The sequence below is a fragment of the Crocodylus porosus genome, unplaced genomic scaffold (genome assembly GCF_001723895.1).
Source record: "Crocodylus porosus isolate Cpor-Errol unplaced genomic scaffold, CroPor_comp1, whole genome shotgun sequence".
Taxonomy (NCBI): Eukaryota; Metazoa; Chordata; order Crocodylia; family Crocodylidae; genus Crocodylus; species Crocodylus porosus.
Window position 1 is genome coordinate 43,932,812 of NW_017728918.1, and position 19,329 is coordinate 43,952,140.

Consider the following 19,329-nt stretch of genomic DNA (forward strand, 5'->3'; position numbering starts at 1 on the left):
CTTCTCTGCAGTACTGCTACCTTGCTAGTTATTTTTCAGTCTCTATTTGTGCATGCAGTTATTCCATCCCAAGCGTAGGACTTCACATTTGTGTTTGTTGAATTTCATCTGATTGATTGTGGATGATTTCTCTAGTTTATCCAGGTTCTTCTGTATCCTAGTCCTTCCCTCCAGAGTGTCTGCAATTCCATCCAATTTGGTGTCATCTACATATTATTTAAGCATGCACTTAATCCCAAGTCATTAATATTAAATAATGCCAACCCCAGAACAAACCCCTGGGGAACCCTGCTTGATACCTTCTCCCAACTAGTCATTGAGCTATTAATGACTACTTGCTGAACATGATTGTCCATCTAGTTACATAACCACCTTACAGTATTTTCATCTAGTCTGCATATTCATCCATAATGTATTAATTTGCTATGGGAGATGGTGTCAAAAGCCTTGTTAAAGACAAGGTATAAAACATCCACTACTGTCTTCTCCCCCCACTTCCTGTAGACAGAGCCTGTTACTTTATCATAGAAGGAAGTCAGGCACAACTTGCTCTTGGTGAATCAATGCTGGCTATTCCTGATCATTTTATTTTCCTCTAGTGCTTCATACAAAATTCCTTGAGGACCTACTCCATGATCTTTTCTAGAATTCAAGTCAGGAGGATTAGGCACTATTTTTGCCATTTTCCAATCGTGCCCAACCTCCACGAATTCTTAAAAAGTATGGCTCATGGCTCTGAAGTTTCCTCAGGCAATTCCTTCAGCATAGTAGGGTGTATTCCCTCTGGCCCTTCCAACTTGAAAGCATCCACCTTCTCTAAGTAATCTGTAATCTATCTTCCATGACTCTAGGCTATCTTATCTCCTTCCCTATCTTTGCTTCCAACTCCACTCATCTGATAGCTGATCCTACCCATGAATTTCATCTTGTGTGGCACAGTATTTTTGATAAAGTAAAGAAATTCTGTATCTTAAAACAAAGACAGGCTGGATTTTGTTTTTGTCTCTTGCATTTTTCTGACATTGAAGATTAGCCATGTTGACTAAATTAATTTATGGCATTTTAGTAAATTGTACACATATATAAATTCTATTTGTGATGATGCTGTATTTTGTTGTGTACTTACCTCCATCTGTTGATAGGCTTGTATAAGTACAAAAAAAAAAGAAAGTGTCACACTTACCAATTTTTATTTTTGTTCCAAAACTATAAAACAATTTCCTAGGTTTAAATGATATAACTATAATGTTCAGAAGCATCCAGTGTTGGCCTACCTTTGATAGTAGGAATTGTCAGATCACTGCTAAGCATACATGCAGAATATACTTGTCTTGAAAGTCAAAGATTTCTATGATGGTTGAGTGCATCTGGTTTCAAAGATAAGATGGCACAGTATCATTAATATATCTCCAGCTGACATTGGATCATAGAAAAATAGGGCTGGAAGGGAGCTCATGAGGTCATCGAGGCCAGGCCTTTGTCAAGACATATTACTTGGGAAATATTCTGAGTTATTTATCCCCACCTCCCATGACTTTTAGTAAGAGATTTGGTATTTTTTCATCCTGCATAACAACAAAAAACAAATTATATTTGTATGCAATCTTTTGCAGATCTCTAACTGATATCTGTTTAGAGTAGTATTACTGAAATTTTGGGAAAGTAATAAAACAGTACAAAAATCTGACTGCTATAACAAGAGCCAGAATAAGACTCCGCTAAAGAACAAATATTTTTTTCATTTAATAAATAGGCTTCTGACTGACAAAAGGAAAAGTTTATTTCATAATAAATATATTTTATTTCTTCATGTAAAAAGAGTTTTCGGTATATTTTAAAATGATTAAAATAAATATTTGTCATGAATTGTGAAATATAAATTTGTTGTAAAAGGCTTATAATTTTTCAGTGATATTTATAAAGTCTTGCTCTAGTGAGAAACACCATGCATTAATTAGGTTCTGCTCAAATAGATTAATGAGTTTATCAGAAAGAAATGGTTTTTATTTGTATAGAGAAAGGAAAAGAAGTCCAGGGATGATGGAGAATAGTGACTAAGTGCCACAGCAGAAGCTGGTGTAAATTGGCATAATTCCATGGAAATCATAGAATAACTTATTAATCAGAAGAGTAATTCTACAAAGTTTTCAGACACATACATAACAATATTACTACTATGACTCCATTTAACATAATGGACTAAATCCCAAACATTTATTCTTTAAAATACTTGAATTTTTTAAAAAAATCAATACTTAAATATATTTAGTGGATAATTCTTTGATCTAAAACCTTATCTAAGTAGACCACTTGACCAACTCATCTTTTTTCTTCCCAATGGCTACTACTATAATATTGTTGAAAGTCAAAAGGGGAATACAAAATCTAAATGCTTCCTTCACATTTTTTATGGATGACCCTCCTCTCAGTGCTCCTATCAATCAAGGCTTTGATTTCTTTTTTCAATCAACTTCTTTTTAGATAGCCAGTGATGATATTTCTTTGCTTAGGCTCTCTGACTCACGTTCCCTTGCTTATGTGAGATGGAATCCTGCAAGATTATGCATGATATAATTGCAAATTTCTACTGCCTTTGTCCTTCCTCTTTTATCATAGAAATCAGAGTTTTAGAAGTAGCTACTCACTTTTTAAGCAGCACCATCATTCAATTTGTTCTCCTAGTTTTAGTATTCTTCTCTTACAAACTTACCATCTCTCCAAAGTCATTCTGCCATCATTCTCCTACACCTACAAGATCCCTGAAGTGACAATATGTGTTAGTGGTAGAACCTAAAAAAAACAGTTAGAGTAGATAATAATTAATTGTGCCATTTGATTGATTTTTTTTTCTCTAAACTTCTTTTCAAGCCTGCCTGTTTGACCCTGTGAAGTGGTGTTGATGAGGATGACATTCATTTTGAAACCTTTGCTATGAACACAGGGGAAATTTGTCCCAGGGGAAATTTATCCTTGGATAAAGTGCAGTTGTTCAGATGTCCATGTCCTTTATCCTGGGTTAAATCCTAAAAAGATTCATGGAATTATATGTACTAATAGTTTGTCCGAGGGCATTGCAAAGTATGTCTGAACAGTTATCCTGGGATTGCATAATTGAATCAGTGGCAGAAAATCAGTGGTGCATTCAGCCTTCACTAAACTACAATTAGAAGGTTGATTTGTGTACATGCCAATCCCGCAATTTTTCCTCTTATCTTTCCTCTTTCATTCTAATAGGCTAACCTTTGTCTACCCTAGGAGAGTTTACCAATATAGCTCTGCCAGTGCATTTTTCTAATGTAAGCAAGGCCTGAGAAGAGAGTGCAAGTTTCTATACAAGGCTTTTCCCCACCCCCCACTAACAAAATTCTCTTTTCTCTAGGACACTGCTCCCCGCCACCTTCTGTATCTGACTAAACCGATCCCTCCAACTCAGTCCTCATTACATCCACAGTCTATCTCCCATGCTGACTCTCTAACCCCTGGACCCTTCAGTCATTTGTCTTGCATCCTTTGTGATGTTCCTGAGAATTCTTATAGTCCTTACAGTCACAACAGTTTGTATAATAAGGTGAGCATTCTCTGTTTTCATGTGTAATACTGATATGATTAATACAACTTTTTTAATGTTAAAAATAAACTTAAAAGTAGATGGAATTCAATAGTGGCTTTTTAAGTCACTTTCCTAGTGGGATCCCTGAGAGATATGTGCCTCAGGTACAATACCACCTGGAGTTAGTAGACATAATATCTGCATCATTACCTTTTCATACACTAGAACTTGTATTGTCCATTCCACCAAAGGTTGTTTTTGCAAATGTGTGTAATGAACAGGATAATGGTCTTCTTCTTTCTCCATCACTTCTGGGGTTTCTAGTTCTCTGCAGGCGCAAGAACCTCACACTTCTTGCATTCATGGAGTGCGGCCCAAATCCTCTAAACTTTTAGGCTACGGACAGACATTCAAAAAGCCTGAGCCTGAATTGATTCAATCTTTTCAGGTTAGTGTAACCTGGCTGGGCTAAATCAGTTTTGTAACCAGACAGACATCCCAGAAATGTGGGCACATGCCTGCAGTGGCTCAGGCTAGAAGCTGGGGGGCACTACAGCAGCTGTCCCTTCCCTTGCACAGAGCTGAGCTGAGGGGGTGTGGCCAGGACCAGGCAGGATGCTGTGATTAGGGAGGGTTTCCCCCCACCCCCACTACTGAGCAGCCCAGCAGGGAATGTTTATCACCTCTAACTCAATGTTTATCATCCCATTAAGAAATCGGGGAAATTAGCAGAAATCGGGGAAACTGATTCTGCCTTTGTCCTGTGTGCCACAGTTTACCATGTGGCCTGATAGCTAATACTGAGAGGTGTCTGTGAGGGATGGGGGAATACCTGCTTAGCAGGAGGGTGTGGGGGAAGCAGAAGCCAGGCAGATGCCTGCAGAGACTGCCAAAGCTGCAGCCAGGGAGCAGAGAGGAGGGGCCAGCCCTGATGTGGAGCAGAGAGACCCACCAAGCCCAGAGAGCATGCCAGGATGCTGGGGGAGTCTGGTTTAATTGAAACCAACAAGGGGTTTTGGACAGACACTGCATAAACCAGTTTGAGCCAAATCAGTTAAGTCTGATACTACATTCAACCAGGTTTATCTCAAACCAGTTTCAGCCATTCTCAAACTGGGTTATATGCACTGAACATCTATTCTGTTACAGGTTTAAGCCAGTTCCTGATCACCTAAACTGGTTTATTTGTAATGTGTGTCCCTAGCCTTAGGGTAAGATTACATGTTATAGTTATTAAGTACTAATTGTAAGTAATGTTAGTCAGTGTTAGCATTAGCACAGTCTTGCTAAGCACATTAGCACAGTGGTATGTAAAGTGTTAATACCCTCTCTAACATGTACTGCTCGGACCTGCTGCTGGAGGGCTGGTGAACAGTGGTGTGGCTAGGGGCTGCAAGGCTGCTCTGTGCCTGCCCTGGTTGCGGGTTCTCCAGCTGCAGCATAGGCCAGGGAGCAAAGGGGGAAGGAACTCTTCCCATGCTACTTGAATCACCTCCTAGCCCCCTGAATGACTTCTCCTACCTCCCTAGCCCCCAAATTGGCCCCCCTACTTACTCTCCCATTGTTCCCTGAATTGCCTCCCTTAGTTGGTCCCTCCACCCTGGTTCACTGCCCTGCCATTGCCAATCAGGCCAAGACCAGTGGCGGTGGTAGTTCTCACTTCCTGCCTGCTCCCTGTAGCCCATGCTGTCCCTGTGCACCCAAATCTAGCCCCTGCTGGGCCCAGCACCTCCTAGCCCCTCAAGTCCCTCCCTCCCTCCCAGCCCAACTTCAGCTGGCTGGATTTTAGCATGTGGGGGCAGTACAGTCTGCAGGGGACCTGGGAGTGGCCAGGACAGGAGAACCCCTCCAGCCTGCTGCCACTCAAACTGATCAAGGTGGCAGGACAGAGAGCCAGGGGTGGAGGGGCCAGTGCGGTGCAGAAGAAACTATTGGGGGAGGCAGTGGGGGAGCAGAAGAGGTGTTTGAAGCAGTAGGGCAATGTCCAGGTGTCAGGGTGGATTGGCATGGAAGAGATTTGGGAGTGAAGGGGATGATTCAGGAGTTGGAGGTTCAGAGGGGGCGGGGGCAATTCAAGTAGTGGAGTGGGCAGCAGCCTGGCAACTTGCCATCCACCTGCTTTTCCCCCAACCTTCCTCAATCTTTCCCTCCTCTAGTCCTGGCTCCCTCCCCATGCTCTTCTTCCCCTTGCCCCCCCTCATTTCTTTCCCCACCGACCCTACTCACCCCCTCCTCACTTGTGCCTAACTTTGCTCAGTTTAGTAGTCCTGTTTAAAACAAAGAGACTACTTGTATGTTTGAAGTATGTATTTCAGTGCTTACAGAACTGGAGCCTATGAGTGTGCCCAGCCTCTGCTTGGGGCTAAATGTATGGCACCCTTGCTCCTTCTCATCTTCTCACTGGCTGGCATGGAATCTGTTAGGTACTTAAATGATCTCAGCATCAAATTGTCCTGAGACATACCATATGTTGAATATATGAAAGCAACTTGCTGGAAAAAAGGATGTGGGAGCTTTTTCTTTATGTTGCACCATAGTTCCTTCTTTTAGGGAAACTAATTCCTGAGATCCAATCACACCTAATTAATGTCTATGTATTTATTTGGATTTTTACAAAATTAGAAAGCAGATTTCCATTCACCCTTTGGCACTCCAAACAAATATGAAAGATTTCCTCTATGGTGGTTTTTGTTTACTAATTTTTTTTTATTAACCCTGTCTGATAATTTAATTCAGTGATAATATTATGATGAGTTATTTTCAAGATTTTCTTTTTTTTTAAGACTGATTCAGATGGCAATAGACAAAGAGTAATTTTTTCTAAAGTGGGATTTTTCTGCCACTAATAAACAGCAAAGACATCTGTAGCCCATGTAAAGAAACCAGGTCTTTGAAAAGAAGGAAGGGCCCCGGATACTAAAGAATTAAGAACTGATATAATTAAGAATGGATACAAGTGCCTCTATTTCCCATTATTTCCCTTACAAGTAAATGTCTGAGTAATGTTTCTATAGATCTGAAATAAATACACCCAGGGCCAGATTATGACATGCTGGGGCCCTAAGCTAGGTCAAGCTTAAGAGGCCCCATAGCATTACCAAAAAAATCTGGTACTTCCCCCACCGCTTTGGGACGAGCCACCACTCCTGCCCGGCCAAAATGGAATAGGTGGGGGAAGCTTGCATGTGGCTGCTGCCACCTCCATTAAGCACCTCATGCCACTGCTCTGCATGTGGCTGGTGATTCCAGACTGGCTGCCACAATCCTCCTGAAGCTCCTCAGCTCTGTGACCAGCTGCAGTGTTGGTTTAAAAAAACGGCTTTCAAATTTCTGGCACATGCTTGGTCTTGAGCATGCTGTATTTGGGAGGTTAACTGTATTTTTTCCCCTTATTTAGAGGCCTCTCATAATGTAAGGCCCTAAGTTGTAGGTTACTTAGTTTGTGCCTAAATCTGGCACTGAATATACCACATTGTAAGAATATAGTACAATTTCACTGAACTTCGGTGATAAAGAGAATTTTCTAACTTACCACAAAGATCCAAACTACAGTTTTTACATAATTAACTAGAAATGTATATGGCTGCTTCCATCAATGCTTCCATAAATTCTGTTATTTAAAAATACTTGTCTCTTGTAGGCATTTCACCTGTTATGCAACTCTGCAGATGGGATACAAATTAAAAGCTAGAATATTTCCATGTTCATGAGGATCTACAAAGTGGACAGTGACTAGTTATGTAGACAAACATTTGCAAAGTTAGGTTCTTAAATCCATGTAGGTATTTTAATAAATATCATTTAGTTTTCAAAGATGCTGAATACATTTCAATGCCTGTATGACTTCACAATGATTTGTGGGTTTTCACCACTTCTGAAAGTTAGGCCATTTTTAATTGGAAGCTCAACTAGTGTGTAACTTTAACTACCTGGCTTTGAAAATATTGGCAATATTTAGAGATACCCGTATTATTGTACCAGTCCTATGTTCACGCCAGACATTCATAAGGAAGTTTTATTTTCTATGTTTTAAATTCAAATAAATTGGGATCTATCCCTTAAAGCAACCTTTCAATTGACTGTAATAATATATAGAATAAATGAAAGATAGCCAATTAAGACTGACAGGTACAAGCCACATAAAAAGTGATTTGTGGATGGATTCTTGCCAAAAACAGCCAGCAAGAGAACTTTCCTTATGGAGAAGAGCATCCCACTGACATAACCATCAGAAGTAAATAGGATTGATATACAAGGGATGTAGCAGGCCAAAGTACAGTGGAGTGGAGTTCTATAACAACAATTTCTATTTGTATCAGGTGTCTTATTTAAGTACTTATTTAACGTTAGTTCTTGAATGATGCCTCTGTTATTTAGATTAGGCTGAGAATAAGCTCCCTTTTTGTGTTCTAGAACTATCTGTTAAAAATGCAAATATTTAGTGAAAAGAAATTGTTTCTGTAAGTTTTGACTATTTTCAGGGTTTTTTGGAGGGGGTGGGAGCTGTTGAAGCTTTTCCTATTATTATGCTGTGTGAGACTTTTCTGCTTTTTTGATCTCGCTAATGTTATGCAACCAATACACACCTCCTGAGCCAGAGAGTGGTAGTATAGCCTTATGTTTTTATTTTCATTTCTGCAGCTTGGGATTTTGTATTCCACCGTGCAGTTCTTTCCTTTCAGGACTTTTATCTCACTAGACTGTGCAATCTTTTAGGGACAGTTTATATATACAGCCATAACTCTATGGCCTATCTGTCCTTCCTATTACAGTATCCCATTAACTGTTTTTTTCATACTACCATGTTTCAGAATTGCCTGTTTAAACCAAGGTCCTCTTCTATCATTAGGCAAGTGAGTTCACAATTTTTTGCTTTATAGACTTCTTATGTTTGTATACAGATATTTATCTGACCAGGTATCTTTTTATTTCAGCTCTAATATTTTCTATGCCAAGCAGCATTGAGAGATGTAGAAGAACTAAGCAGCCTACGAATTGGTGCTTTTTATTAGAGCAGAGCATTTTACTTTAAAAAAATGTTTTTAATATTGACGTGGTAACAGCATAATATGGTGCTAGAGCGACAGAGTGGCAGTCTGAAGACCTGGGTCCAGACTCTGCTACTGATCTGTGTATGACTTTGGACAAGGCAGTTCACTTTTTTAGTGTTTCTGTTTTGTTTCCCATCATTTGGCTATTACCAACAGCAAATTCCTCTCATGCTCAATGTGAAGCACAGTGTACCCAATACCTGGTACAATGGACTCCTGGCTTTGGTCAGGACAAAAGTAATGATTTCGTTTATTAAAAAGTGTGATCTAATAAAGATGGGAAAGCAAAATATAGTAGTGACTAATAATATACAAATATAATAATATTACTAATATAGCAATAGCTGTATCAACTACTGAACCTCAAATCAAACAAATTAGCAACTTTAAAGTAGAAAGAAAAGTTTAAAAGACCAATAAATGGTGAAAGCGAGACTTGTGCTACATGAGAAATCCAATAATACTGAATCAGGCAAAACTCCTGTGAACTTAAGGATTTTTCTCCAAAATACCTTTCTTAAATTGTCGTACTTTTATCCTGTCGTAAAATGGTTGTTTTAGAAATGGATCACAACAGTTTAAAATATTCTTTGATAGTAGAATAGTTTATTATTTAAACTGTGATATAGATAAACAGCCTTAATGCCCTGATCTTGCAAATACTTATGTACCTGTTTAAACATCTGCCTAGCCTCAATGAAGTCGGGGATTACTCAAATGTTAATGAAGCATGTATGTTATTCACTGCAGGACAATGACTTAAATATATATATAATTCTTTAGCAACAAAACATGGTTGGTGTTCTGTGAAACTGAAAGCATTTCACAGGTATCTATCACTGTGATATCAAAATGCTAAATTAGAACTGGTAGTGTTGGGGTAATGTTGTAGCTGTGCTGGTGCAGGAAAAATATGAGACACAAGGATTTTTGTTGACAATATCTTTTATTGGGCCAACTGTATAGTATGTAGGGTTGCAGACAAGCTAGTGAGTACCACAGTACCCTTCTGCTTGTCTCTGGAAAAGAAGCAGAAACAGCAGAGCTAAATAGCAAATGAAACAAGGGTTTATGTAAAACTCAGTCAATTGGCTCAAGAAGCCTAATATATTTCCTGCTGAAGTCAATGACACCTTTCCACTGAGTTTGCCAACCTTTGGATGAGATTCTGCTTGCCTGCCCTAGTTATACTTAGTTTTGTATCTGTAACAAGTTGCAAAACGTTGATAGCAGTGATAAAACTGTGGTACTGCAACATTTCCTAAAGATTGAGCCACAATCTGTCTCCTCTATTTCCTCCTAGCTATCTTTAAATACCTTTATTTCCTGACTATTAAGGACCCGGTCAGTATCAAAAGGAAGAATTTCTTGATTCTATCACATGCTGTACTTTATTTGATCCTCCACTAGAGGGCAAGACTCACTGTCATAAGCCACTTCTATCATTTTATATATGTACTGTGAGTACACAATTTAACATATGCAGGGGAGGTACAGTGAATAGATTTGCTATTTGTACTATAAACATTTATTTTGAAATTATCTCATAAAGGAATTCACTCTTAAATTAGTTTTATGAAAAACAGAAAGATCATCTTTCCATGCATTAGTATCTGTTTGTTAGATTTTGTCAGGTGGAGAATCTTTATCACTTCATTTATTAGCCCAGGGCGCATGGAAATTGCGGGTGTCTTTTTCTGAAATACTTCAGTGAAAAGGTTCCAGGTGTTAGTCCTGTGTTGATTAGAAATTCAGTAGGCAGCGTTAATTCTCTGTCAGGTTCTGGTACTACAACTAGTTCTGCATAGGCAGAAAGGTTTCTTGACCACCTAGATCTAGCAGCAGGATTATGATTTTTTTGAAAAGCCAAATGCAATGTTAATACAGCTGATATTCATACGGTATAATAAATTGTGAGTTTTGGGGCTGTTGAACTTGTATAGGATATCTAAAATCATTTTACAGGGTGGCATTGGCTTGGTATAGAGAAACTGCAGAGATTGCATTTGTCACTGACAGGTGCTAGAGCTCACCCTCTCTCTTTTCAGTTATCTCTGTATAAGACATTTTTCCTTCAGATGACCTGTTTTTGGTTGTGTTGGGCCCTGGTCCTTCCCGTAAGGCTTATTTTATTGTTGCTTTAGTGTAAGACAAGATTACTCCTATGATTTTTAGTTATCACTGACTTCTGGTGTATATTGGTATCACAACTAGATTAACATATAAGAATTATAGGCCCATGTCTAACTCCTTAGGCCACAGTGTTATGTACTTTCTTCAGAATTTCAGCTTACATTTTTAAAAAAAGCTTCTGGTCCTTGTGATTATGGCACATGGAACCCTCAGGAATGGGAGCATGATCACTCACCGGAGAACTCTGTGCATGGCAGAAGAATGCAGCTGGCAAAGCAAGCCCAGCCAAGCAGATATTCCCCAGCTGCTGGGCAAGGTAATGGAGGGTCTCCTGTTGCTACACAAACCATTCTGGTAGCAAGTCTCTCTTACAAGGGAAGAGGGGACTGTGCTACTGCTCCCACCTCTCTAGAGGAGATGCAAGTCACAGACAGACAGGGCCTAGAGAAACGGGTATTATAGGACAGCAAATCACATGTACTTACTTTAGATTCTTTAATACAAACAACATAGTCCCCTGCTATATAATGTAAAAGTGATGCAAGAAGCCAAGGAGCAATGCCACCAGCTCATCATTTGGTTGCCATTCATTCTTCCTTGAATGAAAAGCCTTTTTTGTAGATTATCCTTAGGGGTCATCCTGAGTTCAGATCCTCTATTTTCCAACCTTAAAACTGTATAAATGGATCCACTATGTGCTGGGACCCATGTTAAAGAGCACTTTCTTTAGTATTTCTGTTCATAGAACCAGTTGCAAACACTCTTTATTATATGGAGAAATAATTCATTTAATTGGCCACTCAGGGCAAAGAAAGGCATGAAATATAACCTGAGAGATGGGGAGTTGTTAAAGCACAAGAGAGAGCTAGGCATCCAATTCCTGTTGCTTTTCAAACTCCATTTGCCTTATGTTCAGTGAGAGTTGAGCACTTAGGGTACAGAGAGAAGTGCAACTTCCCCCTGTAACTCGTGGCACTTTGCAGGAAGCACCGTGAGCAGTTTCCCCCAAACCTGACAGATGTTTGCTGTTGAGTCCTGGGGGGTTGAGGGAGTGAGCTAAAGTTTAGAGTATCTGTGAGCCTGCAGCTGTTCTCCCCTAGGCCTGGTGATGTCTTTAGAATGGGACAGTCACATTGGAGATGGGGAGGAAGGGAGCAGAGGAAGTTCATTTTGGGGGTTGCACAGCCAGCACTGCAGGGTGGGGGAGGGAGGATTGGACCCCCCAAAGTGGCCCTGAGGTGTGAGAGGAGGCTCCAATTCACCTGTCCCACCCTCCAGCACCAGCTGGCCAACACCCAGAGCCCTCAGAGCCCTCCCCCCCGAAAACAATGCCAGTAACAGGCCTGGACTCATGCAGCTCAGACCTGCTCCTGGCATTTACTGCAATTTAATGCTCATATAGACAGTGACATTGGGGTTAGTTTACAATTCAGTTGCATTAATTGCCCATGTAGATATGCCCAACGTGTTTACCCCCAAAAACCAACCTGGAATCATATTGTTCCTCTATACAAGTAGAAGTTGAAAAATATTTCTACACTCCTGTAACTTAGGAGGTGCCCAAAACCAAAAAGGAATATAAATCTTTTTAATACTGCACAGTTGTTGTAGTTTAATAATATCAGTGGTTTAGTGGTGAAGTTTACTTTACCATCCAATCTCCTTATCTACTGGAGTCTATGCTGGAGATTGATATTATTTACTAATTATACTTTTGCTGGGAATGGAGATAGCATTTCAGGGTTGCCATGGAAAAGTGTTTCCCCAGACTATGCATTGCTTTCTTTTATTTCTAAAGAAAGAATTTCTTTCTTTTGACCTTTGTTATTTAGTGTTGAAATTCAACTTCTGTAACCTTGTAGTCATATTGTGATTGATCATTTTAATGTTATCTATGATCCAGAATAATTGCTTCCATGTTGACAAACCAAAGCTGAGAGAACTGGAGAAGTCATCTGCAGTCTTGAGCATGAAGCTAACAGGAATTTTAATCCTAATACTGTAGTATTTCATGGGAGTATTCGTTCCTGGCAATGCTTGGGATAAGCAGACTATTCTGTTCATATTGTATTTGCATTGACATTTTTATGATTCTGGAATCGATAAAGCAAATAAGCGATTCTTTTCCCATACATCTTTAAGAACCAGATCATCTGCTTGTACACTGCAATCTGGTAATTGAATTTGTGGACTTCTCTTGCAAGTTACCCCACACAGCAAGGAATATAGGCACCCAGGAATGAGTAGAATACAGGTATAGACATTACACTTTTACTGATATAAGTGATCAGAAACTAGTCTATATTCTGTCTAACAGAACAGAAGGTTGGCACACAGACTGGTTTAAAAATGGCAGAACCCAGTCTAAGATTTACCCCCCATAAAGATTTACCCCTGTGGGGGGTAAATCTTAGACTGTAGTAGCTCCATCAGTAGCTTGGGGAATCTCAGCCAGTGCCTGCCCTGACAGCTCTGCAGCCTCAGCCCCAGCCCCAGCCCCAGCCAAAAGAGGGGTGGCTGTCTATGGCACCATCAGCTGCCAGCAGCACCAGCTCCTCCCTGGGAGGTGGGGGAGGGATAGGGAAGGCCTGGATGGACACCTGCACCCATCTGACTGATGACCGCATGGGGAGTCACATGATGTCACTGCCAGCTGGGGCTGACTGGAGCTGCCGAGTGCTCCAGCCCCTGCTATGTGGTAAGCCCTGCACTGGGGGGAGGGCCCTCCACACCCTGGCCCCAGCCACCACTACCTGCCTAGCCTGGCCATGCTCCCCTGCCAACTGGGTTCTGCCTCCTCACAGCAAGCAGGGAGACAGGAGACAGTGCAAAACTTTAATGAGCAGCCTGTGCTCCTGCAGCTAGGTGAGCACATGCCCCACATGCTGAAGAATGTGTTCATGCTGGCAGTGATGTCCTCCTTGGCTGTGGGAGGATGTATAGAAGAATAGCCACAAGGAGCCTTCCAGGCAGGGTGCAGGTTACAGGGCAGCCTGGGCTTGCCTCCCACAACATCAGGGCTCATGGTCCAGCGCCAGGTGCACAGGTTCACTTGGGGACCATGGAGATCATCATCAGCAAGGTGTAGTGGGTAAGGCACCCCTTGGTCTGTGCAAACAGCTCCTCACATGGTACCTAGGACACGCAAAGCAGGGGCACACTTCGGGTGTACAGCTAGTGGCGGGGGATGGCCTTGGGTACCTCTGTTCTGTTTCCTCAAAACAATGTTGCTCTTGCAACATTTTGCCCATAGACTATAATGGGTAACCCCTAAATACCCAATAACTTTGTCATGTCTGGCCTAATTTGGTTGAAACCTGCAGGAATGGTAGCCTCTTCTGAGGGCATGAAGCCTGCCAAGTTTCACGGAGATAGGTGCAGGGGTTTTGGGGAAACTACACCTCAAGCTGTGGAGAAGCAAACTCGTGACATGGGTGACACTGTGTGTGTTAAGGCACGGCAAGGTGAAAACTGCAGGGATGTTAGCCCCCACTGAGCCACAGAGCCTGCCAGCTGTCAAGGAGATCGGTGCAGGGGGAATCCGGGTTTTGGGGCCCTGCACCTCTAACTGCTGACAGACAAAATTCGTGACATGGGTGGGTGACACTGTGTGTGTGTGTGTGTGTGTGTGAGAGAGAGAGTGAGCGTGTGTGTGTTAAGGTGCACCCTCACTCAACTGAAACCAAGGCAGAAAGCAGGGCAGATACCCTTCAAATACCCAGTAATTGTTTCTTGTGCATAAGCTTTGCCTATTTTATATGCTTCCAAACTGTAGAGCATACACTTCGATAGACATCATCATTTGTATCAGAATGATGTTTAAAAATGAAGTTGAGAACTTCGTAACAGCTAATGCTTTTCTATTCCTCAAAATTTCCCCAAATTAACCAAAAATACCTTTGCTGTTCATGCATGTGGTTTACTGAGCCATCCTGAGGCTTACTTATTCAAAGCTCTTTGTTTACATGCCCTTTAGTATTGTTCCCTACTTTTGATATAGCTATCCTATGATAGCTATAGTTGCAGATTATATCATTATAGGGAGAAAAAAAACAACATTTATATTTAACAGCACAAGAGAGGAGAAGAAATTATTCTAACTGATGATTTGCTTTTATTTCTTGAGTAAACATCTTCTCTTTTGCTTTGTGATTATCACATAATATCTGAATGTGTGGTCCTAAGAGAAAAGTCAAACGAAAAAATAATCCAAAGACTACACAAGTCCTAGTTTCTGCTTCTAGAGTTCCTCACCTTTTCATTTATGAGGTTGATTATATGACATGATTACTGTTGATAGGAGGAGACTGGACCCAGTAACTCAGAGGTCACTCACATTCCTACGATTATAATTCTGCAGACAACATGAAAAGGCTTTAGTTCTATTTCCATTAAATCTTGGAAGCTATAGAACGTTAGTATTTTAGCATATTTTCTATCTAGCAGAAATTGTTCCCCAGTTCGTAATGGCACTATAGAACAATATATGTCTTTGTCAACAAGATTTTTTCAAGTATACAAAAACTCTGGGAAGTACCCCTTTGTTCTGGTTTATTATTTTACTGATGTAAAGCTACATAGCAGCAAACCAGAATTCAAATAGTTAATTGAAGAAAATCAAGTTTTTGGACAGGGCTACACAGAAATAGGCAAGCTACATAGGAAATAAAAATGATATACTGATTCTTCTTTTTTGAATAGATGGGCTTGGAATTAAATACCTCCAAGCTCTACAAAGGAAAAAAATAAATTGGATGTTTTTTCTTTTAAATCAGCCATGAGCTCTGTATTTATGATGACTAGAGACTAAGTCCTAGAATAAAAAACCTCCAGACTCTAAAGAAATTCAGATTTAGGAATATGCAAAATGTGTATCTTTGTCCTATTGGAATACTGAAGTTTCCAGAGGCCCCTCCCTCTTTGCTTTTGTTTGGAAGTCTTTAGAGGTATCAAGGAGAGCGGAAGAGTAAAGAAATCTGATACACCTCTGCAAATATCATGGTTCAAAAACAAATTGATGCAATTAAAAATCACTTTACTTTTATTACAAGTACTGATGGAATTCAGACTCTAAAATATGTTCTTAATTATCTCTCTGTCTTGATACACTGGAAAAGCTTATAAAAAGAATTAGACCTGGCCAAATTCCAATTCTGCACCTCTAGCCTGATTTAAGGAAAATAATACTTACTTGATAGGGCTGATATGAGTAATAAAAAAATTATGTCAAAGTCAAAGTCATCACACACTAAAGGTTAGTCTTGTGTTTTTAATAGAAAAAAGTTACAGAAATTTCCCAACCAACCTGAGAGAGAATATCTTGCATTCAAAAGCTTGTCTAACTTTATCCCAGCTACATAGTTGGTCCAATAAAAGATATCATCCTAAGAATTGCGACTATGGTCATTTATGAGTTTATTTTGTGTATTAGGAAGAATCCTGCATCAGGATGGAGGGGCTAACCGTTACCAGGAGGCACCACTAAAGGGACTGTTATTATTTCTCAGGGCATCTGGGGAAACACAAGGTGTGTATGAAGTGGGCCCTATTTGATTTGGATTCAGCCCAAATCAGGGGCAGTGATTTGATTCCTTGATTTCAGATCACTGTCCCTGATTCAATTTGGCTGAATCCAAATCTGAAGATTCGATGCTGATTCAGAGAATCAGTGATTTGGACATAGACACAGCTTTAAATGTTTTTTCTACATACCTTGAGGTACCAGCACGGCTTGTAATCGCTACAATGCTGAGGTGGATGGAGCATCACACAGGAGTGTGGGAGGCCCCTCTACATGCTTGGTGGCAGACCCAGAAGTGGACCAGAAGTATTTCCGGTCCACTTCCAGGTCCACCAGGTAGCGCACTGGGGGGGGGTCCTGCACCTCCCCCAGCTCAATGATCAGCCATGGGAGGACCCCGGGTGCCCCCCCAGACACAGGAGGCACCAGTGGCTGAGCTGGGGGATGGGGGGGGTCCCCCGCACTCTCCCTGGTGACCCAGAAGTGGGCCGGAGGTGCTTCTGGTTCACTTCTGGGTCTGCTGCTGAGCACGCTGGGGAGCCCCCCATCCTGTGGGACGCTTCATGTGCCCCAGCATCGCAGCATTCATGAGCCACCTATTATCTAGAGGTATGTAGGAAAAACATTTAAAGCCATGTTTATGTCTGAATTGATTCAGAGGGTTCCAATTCAATTTGGAGAGATTAAAGGGTCCTCTGATTTGATTCAGATTAAGAGATTCAGCCACCAAGTCGGACCAAATCTCTGCTGAATCAAATCAGGGACCAAAGCTTCACACAGACCTAGGATACACACCCTCAGATACGCTTCTCCATGGTTTTCTATGCTGCACCCTTCTCACTCCTTTTGCTGTCCATTTCCACTGGCTGCTATGCAGGAGGGACTAAATCCCCATCTGCATCCTATCCCCATCACTGCAACTCCTTTTAGAAACTCATTCATATCACCTGCATCCCTATATAAAATTATGTTAGAATCTCCCTTTTAGTTTCTCAGCACTTCATTTATCCCACCTGTATCTGTACAGAGAGATGAACGATACCAAACAGACATGGGCTTAACTGGCTGAATTTTAAATTAATTTTATAGTGTGGAATTTTAACATAGCTATCCTTGTCATAATTTTACAAGTTCTGTTTTGATTTTAAATTTTAGCTGTCTAATTAAAAAGGGCCTTAGACAATTGCAGTTTGATCCAGAAGTTAATTTACGATGCTATTATAAACAAACATTTCCTATTCTTTGAATTAATAAACAGATTAGCCAGGCCACTTTCTGTCCTTTATATCAGGAAGGAATAACTTTGTTTTATAAATGCTTAGAGCATCTAATTTAAATTTTCAGAGTGGATTAGAGACTTAATGAAATAATTAAAATAATAGTGCAGATATGATTTTTTTTTGTTGCTATAGTTGCAGCATTCTTATTTTTTATATACATTATCTCCCAGAGAGTTTTGCACCTCCGTCTCAATTAGCAAATATTACAGAACCTCTAGAGAATGAATTAGATTTATGAATATCCCTTATACTTCTAACACTTTAGAAAACCTTCTATTAGTTCAGTGGCTGCTGTCATTTACAGCACAATAAAGATAAATTGACCTTTTAAAGGCAAAACCAGCTTGTTGATTACTCCATGGAGCTAAATGAGCAAAGGTCTAATTAAGCTGTTATACAATCTTCTCCATTCTGAGATAGGGCAAAGGCCACATGAAGCACAATGTACGGTTGTCCCTTTTATGTTACTTGCACTTATACATTTGATTATTTTTAACATTATATTCTCTAACTGTCAGGGTAGTTTTCACAGTATTAAATACTCCTTCCATTCAATTTACAATCCCTAGTCAAGAAAAAAAGCCAGTTTACTGGAGAACTGAGCAAATTGAAGACAGTCCAATTTAATTGATGTAACAGTTTAATTAAATCTAAACTATGTAAGGACAATGGAAAATATAACACTTTTCAAAGGAATGGGTAATAGATAGACAACAAGAACAAAAGTGGTGTATGATAATGCAACATAAATTGTATCCTCAGATATGTCTGAGTGATGATGTCCATTTATGAATTGGTCCTCAAGAGAGCACTATCCCAACCTAAATATTTCCAAATTGCATTCTTATCTTTCTAGAGAAATTATCATCATACTTTGCTGGAATATTATTTCTTCCACATGTTTAGAATGGTTGCAGGAACTTAAAGTGTTAGAGACACAAGGCAGCTAATTCATTCAATCCAGCTAATTCATTTATTCCGTCTCAAAATGAAATAGCTTTTTTCTCACCTTATTAGATCTGGGTTTATTTTTGTCATTGTGCAAGATAAAGACTTTGTTTTACGGTTGTGATAATACTTCATTTTGAAATGCCGTCAAACCAGGGAAATATCATTCTTTGTATCATACATCTATTATCTCAGCTTCCATCATCAGTGGCTGACTTCCATACATAATGTTAATAAAAAAACCCTCTGTTTGTTTTCACTCCAGACATTTCTGTAAACCATAACAGAGTTGTTTACTATTTTTTTTTTGAAATTATGGATGGATGTGCCAAGACTAAGTTAGTAGAAAATTATTGGCAAAATAATTTGTCTTGAAGAAATATAGGTAAAGACATATAAAAGCTAAAAAAAAAGATGTTTTATATATAATTGTAAGAGTTTTGTCAAGTGGTTGCTCAGCACTTGCGAAGTTAGGTAGGGTGACCATGTTTCCCTAGTCTCAAAATGGGATGTTTTGTTCCCCCTCCAGCTCTCCAGCAATCTGAGCTCCAGTCTTACCTAAGTGGGGGGTGTGTGTGCATAGCAACAGAGAGCAGGAGTGGAGGGCACTGGAGAGCAGGATAAATGTGGAGGGTGGGGGACATTTTTTGCCAGGTTAGTCCTATTTTAAAAACTTGTCTCCACTGAAAACAAATAATTCATTTGAATGAACTGACAGCATGTCCAGGGTAGTATTTAAAATGCAGTGGTTCTAGCAAAAATGGGATTCATGGTTACCCTAAAGCCTGGGGTTTTACTGCCATACCTGATTTATCTCAGGGATGTCCATCATGTGGCTTATATGCC

At 40.1% G+C, this 19,329-nt stretch overlaps 1 protein-coding gene across 3 annotated transcripts in view; it reads left to right on the forward strand.

Annotated features, from left to right (window-relative positions):
• The window catches only part of MLIP (muscular LMNA interacting protein), a 205,292-nt gene that overhangs the window by 167,658 nt on the left and 18,305 nt on the right, over window positions 1-19,329 (forward strand). For 2 of the 3 annotated variants that reach the window (XM_019537542.1, XM_019537544.1), the window contains one exon: window positions 3,380-3,568. The exons of the other annotated variant lie outside the window; for it this stretch is intronic. In XM_019537542.1, coding sequence (XP_019393087.1) covers window positions 3,380-3,568 — 189 coding nt within the window. The remainder of the gene's footprint in view (window positions 1-3,379; window positions 3,569-19,329) is intronic. 3 annotated transcript variants of the gene reach the window in all.